General features: G+C 49.4%; 1 protein-coding gene across 1 annotated transcript in view; it reads right to left on the reverse strand.

The window, feature by feature from the left end:
* The window catches only part of SCN8A (sodium channel, voltage gated, type VIII, alpha subunit), a 48,432-nt gene extending 38,716 nt beyond the window's left edge, over window positions 1–9,716 (reverse strand). The window contains 2 exon segments of the mRNA XM_009883170.1: window positions 5,544–5,580; window positions 9,441–9,716. Coding sequence (XP_009881472.1) covers window positions 5,544–5,580; window positions 9,441–9,716 — 313 coding nt within the window.
* Window positions 9,717–10,709: the final 993 nt, after the last annotated feature.

Here is a 10,709-nt window from a genome sequence, read left to right on the forward strand (position 1 = left end):
AAAGACAGAGAGAAAGAGAGAGAGAGAGAGTTAATGCATGAAAATCAAAGCATGAATTGTACAAAAAAAAGACGAACATCTTCCATGGTAAAAAATAGCATTTTCTACTGTTTTAAAAGAATAATCTCCTTTATGAAGCTGCCATTACGGTAAAACATACCTACCGGTACGTCATGAATAATTCTACTCCAAACCGTCCGTTTCCTTGACACCTCAGAAGCACAGAGGAAAGATCTCCCCCCCGACAAGAGAGACACTCACCCTGTGAGGGCAGAAGCGCCATTATCTGTATCGGACAGACAAGAGCTGGGTCCCGCTGCAGACCTGACACGGGAGCAGAGTTGGCAGCGGAGCCCCGACCCCCAGCCATGCCCCGGCGCACGGGAGCATCCCTCTGGCACAGAGCTTGCGCCCCAAACCTCGCTACGGGCTCCCACGACCAGCCATGGCTTTACCAGACCAAACCTCAGCCACAAGCAAACATCCACAGGTCAGCAGAAAGAAAATGTCCCAGTTGAGGTTCTCCCCCTCCCCCGCAAACACAAGCCGGACACCCACTGTCCCCTCTCAGGACAATTCTGAGCACATCCCTTGTCACTGCGCCAGATCCCAGCACAGTCATGTGCTCTTGTTGCCTTTAATTAGCGAGACGTTAAGGTTCGCTAATTTATACAAAACCTGTGGAATGAATCACATAAAGGTGAGGTAGAATTGATCTCCGCTCTCCATCATCAGCCCTAAAATACAGAAACGACCGGGAGAACCACACGTAGCCACCTGGAGAGGCAGAATTAGAATCACAGAATGGTTTGGGTTGGAAGGGACCTTAAAGGTCATCCAGGGCCACCCCCTGCCCTGGGCAGGGACACCTCCCACCAGCCCAGGTTGCTCCAAGCCCCGTCCAACCTGGCCTTGAACACCTCCAGGGACAGGGCACCTACAATTAGAGTTGGAGCTGCTCAATACCCACACAGTCAATGCACCGACTGCTCGGCACGGAGTGAGAAAAAGGAAATTTGTGCACACTGAGAAGCCAGAGGCCCTTCCCCAGCACCACTTTCCCATGCAACATTCCCTGCGGGATGCAGCAGGGTCAGGGAGGCCGATGGATGGAGCGAGGCCGGACTCGCCGTGGGCTCGCTCTCCGGCTCCAGCCCTCCGCTTGGCACGAGGGAACCCACCAGGGCTTTCTGCCAGCGCCGTCACTGTGCTTCCCCAGGGGACTCACTCATGAAATTTGTCATTTCCCTCCTAGTAAGTGAAACAACGGATTTTAGCTCATTTGGCTAAATTAGACCATTGAGCGGTAAATTATTTGCAACGGAAATCAAAATCAGATTGTGGTCCAGCACCGAGTGAGAAAGATTAGTTACCAGAACCACTAATGTGTCTCCCAACAAAAGCACTTTAAAGACAACCCCGGACAGCCCTTAAATTGCAGCATCAAGAATTAATGAGCAGATTACCTTGGCACGTAGCAATATTCCAAAAGGCTGTAAGCTTTTCAAAATTGTGGACTACAGGGACACTTGATTTTAAGAACCAGCTGTCCCTCCTTCCCCAACACCACCAACTTTTCAAGACTCACACACCATTCATTTTTAAATCTTTCACTGTCTCCTGCAGAGCCTTCGGAGCAGGACACCCACCACAAAGGGATGCTCACAGGCTCCAGCTGCGTCCCGAGCACAACACCGAGCTCTCAGCTCTACCACATCCTTTAAGCAATGAAATCTCCAATGTGACTGAGCTGGACAGAAATTTCGAAAAAAACCCATGCAGTGTTTCCATGAGGTGGCTCAGTCTCATTACACCTCCATTTCTACACAGGAGAAATCAGTAACACCATTCTTCATGCGGGAACATGCACACAGGATGGAAACCAACCCCAAGGCTCTAGACCTGTGCAAGAAGAGCAAGCCGGACGCAGTCGGGGAAGGTGTATGAGGGGGTCAGAGTCCACCTGCCCTGGCACACTGCAGGGTTACATGGAAACACATATTTTCAATAGGGATCGACCCAGAAATGTGGTGTTCTCTGTTGTAATATGGGCTGTTTCCTCCAATGATCAGGGCAATCGCCTACCAAAGATGATCTCCACGTTCTGCTTGCCAGCTTGGTCCATCATCTACTACATGACCTCACACAGGGCAGCTCCTTGACTGCTCCTCTATGCTCTGCCCAGCTTTCTCTTTTTCAGAACGTAACACTTGTTGAACCTACTCCTGTCCATAAAGCCCACCATAGCTCTCAGTACCACCCTGACCCCAACCAGGTGCCGTGTGCTCCAGCCTGCTCATCGATTCTGATGGTTCCCAGATCCGCTGCTCCAGTTCCCCCCGTGTGTCCTATAAAATCCTGGGTAAATCTCTGCTTGGCCTTGTCAATAGAAAGAAGAGCACAAAAGCCAATAAGTGTTTGGCCACTTAAAACCTTATCTTAGTTTTTCTTTACGCTGCTGACATATTAAAACTTAATTTCAAAATGGCTGCATGCTCTTAAAACGTTTGCTGGTTCAGATCCAAGAACATCTTTAAGCCCTTTTAAGATCTGCTGAGGCAAAACTCAAAACTCGGAGAAAGGCAATACCTGGAGAACGGCATTTTGCAGTCTTCTTCTAAGAGATGAAGGTTGGTTGAACTTCCAAAGGTCTCAGTTTGTTGTTAAAGAGGTGTGAAAAAGGCTCTGTCCGCTTTAGCTTTCCTAACACTGGCCAGACATCTACACTTTACAGAAACCCCAAAAATAGTTCTGATGTAAAAAGAAGGAAGATGACAAAAGAGAAGCCTTCTCTAAACCAGTTTGAAAAATAGTGTGTTAAAGCAGCTGTGGTGAAGAGCACGACAGAATTGATCGGGTGATGGCAAAAAGTGTTCCACTCCTATGAAGATTTAAAATACTCTTGCTTCATGCGGGTTTTACATTAAGCATTTCTGTAATGGCTGAAAAGTGAGGAGGAGTGGGCAGAAGATTTAAGAAAAAAAACAGCTTTATGAACAGCCTAAGAACATATGGAGCCATGTTCCTACAGCGGTAAGTGATGACTGCCTTACTCGCAGTGCTGAGCAGGAGAGAGCGACGACTTTCTGATGACACCCTGAGCAAGTCACTTTAACACAGCTATTTTCAAAATTAATTTACAGGGAACTCTGGCACCCTGTAGGCTGAAGAAGTATATACAGAATTAAACGTCAACGCAAAATATTTTTCAAGTCTGTTTTGGCTTACAGAGGTATACTTCCTAATAGAGAAACCACGTTATTTAATATTTATTTTTACTTCCCCCACCAAAAGGGGACAAATTTATCCTTTATTAGTAACTTATTTTTCACCACTGAAAAGCTTATAGGGGAGAAAAGTATCTGCTGCATTTTGCTCTTGCTTTAACCTCTTGTTTCAAGTCCAACGTAGGAAAAACCCTGACATTTTCTGAAATGTATCAAATAAAAAATTCCCGAAAGATGTATTTTAAAAAAATAAAGATTGTTCCACATGCAATACTGAGAATCTAATCTGGACTTCAGTTTTAACGACATCACAGCCTGCCTACGTAAGGAAATTCACTCTGCCTCTGAAGCGGAAGCAATTCTCCTCCCTTCTGCTCATCCCAGTGGGCTGCAGCCACGTCGGCAATTGCAGCAGAGACTCTCTTGCCTCCTGCCCGTGCCACACGCGGCACACGCTGACCGCAGCCGAGCGCTCTGCGTGCCACCGCGACACTTGGGACTGGACACAAGCCGTACTGTCATCTGTCGTCTCATGAACGGCCACACAACAGCAAACAACTTGTGGCATACTGCGCTCCATCCAACGCCCAGGAAGGACGGGGGGAGAACGCTCCCCTCACTTCATTCTGCCGTGAGAGCAGGGAGGAGAGCGAGGAGGGGCAGGGTCCTCTCCTGCTCCTTTTAAGCCTACTGGAGAGATCACAGAATGGTTTAGGTTGGAAGGGACTTTGAAGATCATTGAGTTCCAACCCCTGCCCTGGGCAGGGACACCTCCCACCAGCCCAGGTTGCTCCAAGCCCCGTCCAACCTGGCCTTGAACACCTCCAGGGATGGGGCAGCCACAGCTTCTCAGGGCAACCTGCACCAGGGGCTCACCACCCTCACACTCAACAATTTCTTCACAATACCTAATTGAAATCCCCCCTCTTTTAGTTTAAAGCCACTACCCCTCGACCCATGGCTCTCCTCCCTGATTCAGAGTCCCCCCCCAGCTCTCCTGGAGCCCCTTTAGGCACTGGAAGGGGCTCTGAGCTCTCCCCTTTTTCGCCTTCTCTTCCCCAGGCTGAACACCCCCAACTCTCCCAGCCTGTCCTCCCAGCAGAGGGGCTCCAGTCCTCGCAGCATTTCCAGGGCCTCCTCCGGCCCCACTCCAACATATCTGCTATCCTGTTCAGGGAGGGGAATATAAAAGGAGAATTATAGAATTGTTGTGGCTGGAAAAGACCTTTAAGATCATCAAGTCCAACCGTTACCTAACTCTACCAGGCCCACTTCTAACCCATGTCCCTGAGCACCATATCTAGACGGCTTTTAAACACATCCAATAATTGGGATTCAACCACTTCCCTGGGCAGCCTGTTCCAATGTTTGATAACCCTTTCAGTGTACAAGTTTTTCCTAATGTCTTACCTAGACCTTCCCTGGCGCAACTTGATGCCATTCCCTCTTGTCCTATCGGTTGTAACTTGTGAGAAGAGATCAGCACACACCTCTCTACACCGTCCTTTCAGGCAGTTGTAGAGAGCGATAAGGTCTCCCCTCAGCCTCCTTTCCTTCAGACTAAACAACCCCAAATCCCTCAGCCGCTCCTCATAAGACTTATTCTCAAGCCCGTTCATCAGCTTCATTGCCCTTCTCTGGACCCTCTCTAGCACCTCAATGTCCTTCTTATACTGCAGTGTTCAAAATTGAACACAGTACTCAAGGTGTGGCCTCACCAGTGCCAAGTACAGTGGGACAATCACTTCTCTAGTCTTGCTGGCCACGCTATTCCCAATACAGGCCAGGATGCCACTGGCCTTCTTGGCCACCTGGGCACACCGCTGGCTCACATTCAGCCAGCTGTCCACCAACACCCCCAGGTCCTTCTCCACCGGGCAGCTTTCCAGCCACTCCACCTCAAGCCTGTAGCATCCATGGGGTTGTTGTGGCCCAAGTGCAGGACTTGGCACTTGGCCTTGTTGAGGCTCATTCTGTTGGCCTCAGGCCATCGATCCAGCCTGTCCGGATCCCTCTTTAGTGCCCTCCTACCCTCAAGAAGATCAACACTTGCACCTAACTTGGTGACGTCTGCAAACTTACTGAGGGTGCTCTCAATCTCCTTGTCAAGATCATTAATAAAGATATTAAACAGGAGTGGCCCCAACACTGAGCCCTGGGGAACACCACCTGTGACCAGCCACCAACTGGCTATAACACCATTCACCACCACTCTCTGGGCCCGGCGATCCAGCCAGAAGGTATTAGATGGAAAATCATCCCTGTCCTTCCCCAGATGGAGTGGAAGAAAAAATAACGTTAAACACACAAGACCTGGAAAAGGTAATTAGCTTTTGGAAATAATGATAAAAGTCTGAGTTTTCAGATGGTCCCAATTCCTCCCTCTGTTTCAGTGACTTCACTGAAATGCAAACCCCACTAACAGCATCGTGACCTTGTAGGGCCACTACCTCGCCCTACAGAAGTCATCAGTGAAGACTCCTTGAGGCACATGCTAGAGCCAAAGGTGCCTCCCACCAGCTGGGCTCTCACCCCCCGTATTTCCCCAGTTCCACGCAGTCAAGGTGACATTCTGGGCCGGAGGGCCCCTTTCCAAACCGTGCATGTGACCTGACAAAGCTGCAAGTCACTCCACTGGCACATCCGCACTGGGAAGATCCTCAGGTGCTCATCTGCAAGGTATAGGTGACCTCACAGTCCTGCTCTAGCCTCAGATGTTCACGGATGTACAGACAGTCTTTACAACTGCAGGGTTGATTCTTCCATTGAAATCAATCCACCTAAACTTACATACAGTCTCAGTTCCCAGGATATTCAGCAACCTTCTACTGCCTCGTAAATGGAGCCACTGCAGGAGCACCTTTACCTTCTTCTGTAGCAAGTGTGAGATTCATACCAATTGAGCGAAATGGAAGCTACTTGAGGGAAATGACCACAACCTGGCAAAAGTTGCGTTCAATGTGAAAGAACAGGGTGAAGAATTGTTTAGCCGGAATGATAACCCAGGCCATAAATGGAAGAGAAGGAAGGAGAGGTCTAAAAGATGGAAAAACATTAAAAAATAGAAATACTACTAAGGTTGCGGAAATAAAAGAGGATGATGGTCCCTACCTCTTGCTTAAGCAAACACTGACGGAAGATCAGACTATGGGCAATGAGCTGCTTTGCTCTCATTGCTAGGGATGCTCACATAGGCAGCTTCCCCAGATTTTGTTTGCACATGTAAACAAGGAAGCCCATGTACCTGCCTATTGAGGTTTTTTTTAACTGAAATGCTTTGGGTTTCCACAACAAATATCATGGACAAGTATTGCTTCTACCATGTACTTCAGGCCAGGAATTGGAAGGCGATTACTATCCGCAAAACAAAGAATCGTGAAAAAAATCCTCTCTGGTACTTACATAAAGACAAAGAGGACCTAAATCTGCTCGAAAATCTGCTACCTGTGAGCAAAGGGACTTTCCTAATTCTCCTAAGAGTCATCACTCCCAGTTTGCAAAATGAAACTGAGCAGAGAGAAGTAGCTCGGACAAAACCATCATGTGCCGGGCTGGGCTCCGAACCCCGAGTTTTGACTCCCTGTGCCATGGTTCTGTTTCTAGGTCACACTGTTTCTCCTTTAAATACCAGTTATCAGGCCACGGGGAAGTTCAGCTCCTCAGTTAAAATGCAGTTTCAGTTTCCTTAGATAAACCAAGATCACTGTGTCCTACTGCAAGGAAAAGCAACCAGCTGATTTGTTCCTATGCATGTTGTACGTCTAGCTTTAAAAGAAAAGAGCTATGATGCAAAGCTTCTGGCAAATGCTGGAGAGGGGGAAAAAAAAAAATCTTGGAAAACTTCCCATGATTCAAGCAGATTCGCAATTCCTGATGATTCAGAGAACGGCCTTTTTTAATGGCCTTAAAAAAAACTCTTTGTGGGAAGTCACTGACTATTTGAAGCAGCAGAGAAGGAGCGCACACCGAAGCTATGGCCACACTGGATGCAAGAGGAACAGAGCCAGTAAAATGTTCATCCAGTGTTTATGGGGGGAGCAAGGCTCTTCTCACAGAGCAGCAATAGGAGGTTGGCAGGGCTGTGTGAGCTTGTCTCCCATCTCCAGAACCTTCCCCTCCATCTGCAGCTGCTCCAGCTCTGACGAGAGCTCGTATCCCTGCACGGTGAGGCAGCAGAGACGGCCCTCTTCTGGAGACATGACAGATGCCTTCAAAGTTGAGAAAAGTAAGCCACATTCCCTAAACATGATTTCTTGATAGAATCATAGCATAGTTTGGGTGGGAAGGGACCTTAAAGCTCATCGTGTTCCCCCCCCTGCCCTGGGCAGGGACACCTCCCGCCAGCCCAGGTTGCTCCAAGCCCCGTCCAACCTGGCCTTGAACACCTCCAGGGATGGGGCAGCCACAGCTTCTCGGGGCAACCTGCCCCAGGGGCTCACCACCCTCACACTCAACAATTTCTTCACAATACCTAATTGAAATCCCCCCTCTTTCAGTTTAAAACCGTTCCCCCTCATCCTGTCGCTGCACTCCATGATAAGGAGTCCCTCACCAACTCTCCTGTTGTATTGTGTTGGGAGGCAAATACGGAGACCGATGAAGCGTGACGGTTAAGGGGAAACTCTGCCTCCAACTTCTGGTGGGACACCAAGACAACCACGAAGCCTCTGCCCAGTGCTCCGGGAGGTGGCAACAGCCACTGCCGTTCAGCACTGCTCTCCTGTTTTAGCCATGAAGAAGACAGCCCAGTTCTCCCACATCCCTTCAACTCTGCGAACACCAAGAGGGCTCCCACTCGGAGCTGCGGCCACATTTCACACCTCCTCTGGTTGGCTGCAAGTGGCCACACAGCCAAAGAGATCCTGGGAACCGCCCTCCAGCTGCAGGTCTCCCTTCCCCAGCCTGCCCACACCAAAACCAGGCAACACCAGGTTTGTTTGATAAAGAGAAAAATCTTTGTTTAATAGAGAGAAAATATTTCTGGGGGATAAGGTAAGCTACCTTCTCACCAGCGACAGCAGCTGCCCACGCAGCTCCTTTAGCACACCACCACCTGAACACCAGCCTGCATGGCACAAATCTCCATATTTCGAAGCCCTGTTCTGAGCTGGTACCTGCCACCACCAACATAACAAACGAGCATTAAACTCACGAGTGTAAATGCAGAAAAGAACGATCAGTTATACCCAACATTAGCAGCAAATTCAGCTGATTTCACGTGAATAATGCCCTGCCAGTCACAGAATTGCTTCTGAGCGTGGCAAGCAACGTCCGCCCCAACACAAAGTCATAAAACACTTTGTTACCCACGACAAGTTGTTGATTTCCCATGACAGCAATTCTATCCAAGTTTGGAGCAGTCACATCACAACTGCTGTCACGTACACGGTCAAAGTCCAGCTTCTCAAGTGGCTCAGCCAAGCCAGAGTTACAGAATCACAGAACAGTTTGGGTTAGAAGAGACCTTTAAAGGTCTTCTAGTCCAATCCCCCACCATGAGCAGAGGGGTATACAGACGGTAATCATCTCAGCTTATTCAAATTAAATTTCTATCAAAGCAAGCAATGAAATGCAACAGTAGAGAAGAACCTCAGTTTTAAGCCATCTAGCCTTCTGAGAATATCAGTGATCATGCTCTTCCTTATTTCATCAGTAGAAGATCCCTCCCCTCCATTTCCAGCAGTCTTAGCTTACTCACCATTCCCTCGTGATACCACTTCATTTCTCAATACATCACGGCACCCATAGATGCCTCCTCCCATGTCACCTTAATTTCACAGGTAAATATTTTAAAAATAAAAATTACGATGATGAAAGCAAGGTAATTAGTTTATCTAACTTCTGTTTTGTTATGATTCTATATGCCACTGCTTCATAACGATCAAGTTCAGACAAATTCCACGCAAGTAATGAAATACACGCTTAAAACCGCTACCCCCTCAATTAAATTCTTCTTATTGGCTTCATGGTTAGAATTGGCACATTAGCACAACTCTATGTATTTTTAGTTTCCAGACCTTGTTCTCCAATTCCATCCAAGCAGGTGCTTAAAGATTGATCATATAATCTCTATTAAACCTCAAAGAAAAATATATAACAAAACAAACAAGCCCCATCCAAAGACTCCATTCTTTGTCTTCTAGTCAAACCATACCCAAACCTGCAATTTCCTAAGAAAGAGGCGGTTTAGTGACTTCTTTCTTGCAGACTCACTTTCTGGGTCATGTAATAAGGGTCAAAGTCCTCCAGCGGTACAGCAACCAGGCCTTTGGGGATGTCCCCATAGATGAAAGGCAAATTCTTCCCCGCCTCAAGGTCACTGTTTGGTTTTGGTTTGCTGTCTTCATCGTCGTCCCGGTGGCTGCTGTCTTGCTTTGGACGCTGCTTCTTCTTTAGTTCTGCGATGTGTTTCTCGATGTTAGCCAGAGACTCCGGAGTGAAGGGTTTAAAACTATCAGGGCCTGGTGGTGCGAGCAGCCGTGCTGCCATCTTTTCATCCTGCAGCAGCTTCTTTAGTTATGTCGCACCCCGGACCGGTCAGCTCTGCGGGGAGCAAAGAGCACAGGCAGAACAAGGTCAGTCACGACAGACAGACAGCCGGCACTGAAGAGCCGGAGGCAGCCCTGCCCTCCAGGTCCTCACAGAGGGGTACAGGCAGACCAGCTGCTCTCCACTCCCAACATCAGCTACAGGGGGATGCGCGGCGAGTGAACCTGCCCATCCCATCCCTGCCCATCCCACGGCTTCACCACATCACAGCAGAACTGGCACGCAGAGCTCATCACAGAATGGTTCAGGTTGGAAGAGACCTTAAAGACCACGCAGTGCCACCCCGTGCCCTGAGCAGGGACACCTCCCACCAGCCCAGGTTGCTCCAAGCCCAATCCAGCCTGGCCTTGAACACCTCCAGGGATGGGGCAGCCACAGCTTCTCAGGGCAACCTGCCCCAGGGGATCACCACCCTCACAGTCAAGAACTTCTTCCTCAGACCTCATCTCAATCTCCCCCCTTTTAGTTCAAGGCCGCTATACCTCGTCCCATTGCTCCCCTCCCTGGTCAAGAGTCCCTCCCCAGTGCCTAAAGGGGCTCCAGGCGAGCTGGAAGGCCACAATAATGTCTCCCTGGAGCCTTCTCTTCTCCAGGCTGAACCCCCCAACTCTCCCAGCCTGTCCTCCCAGCAGAGGGGCTCCAGCCCTCCCAGCATCTCCGTGCCCTCCTCTGGCCCCGCTCCAACAGCTCCGTGTCCTTCTGCTGTTGGGACCCCTCGAGCTGGAGGCAGCACTGCAGGGGGGTCTCCCCAGAGCGGAGCAGAGGGGCACAATCCCCTCCCTCGCCCTGCTGGCCACACTGCTGGGGATGCAGCCCAGTATGCGGGTGGCTTTCTCACCTGCCAGCACACATTGCACGCTCATGATGAGCTTCTCATCCAACACCCACAAGTCCTGATCTCCAGCCACCACGCTGACGGCTCTCGTGGTTTAG

Source organism: Charadrius vociferus, unplaced genomic scaffold, assembly GCF_000708025.1.
Source record: "Charadrius vociferus isolate BGI_N301 unplaced genomic scaffold, ASM70802v2 scaffold564, whole genome shotgun sequence".
Classification (NCBI taxonomy): Eukaryota; Metazoa; Chordata; class Aves; order Charadriiformes; family Charadriidae; genus Charadrius; species Charadrius vociferus.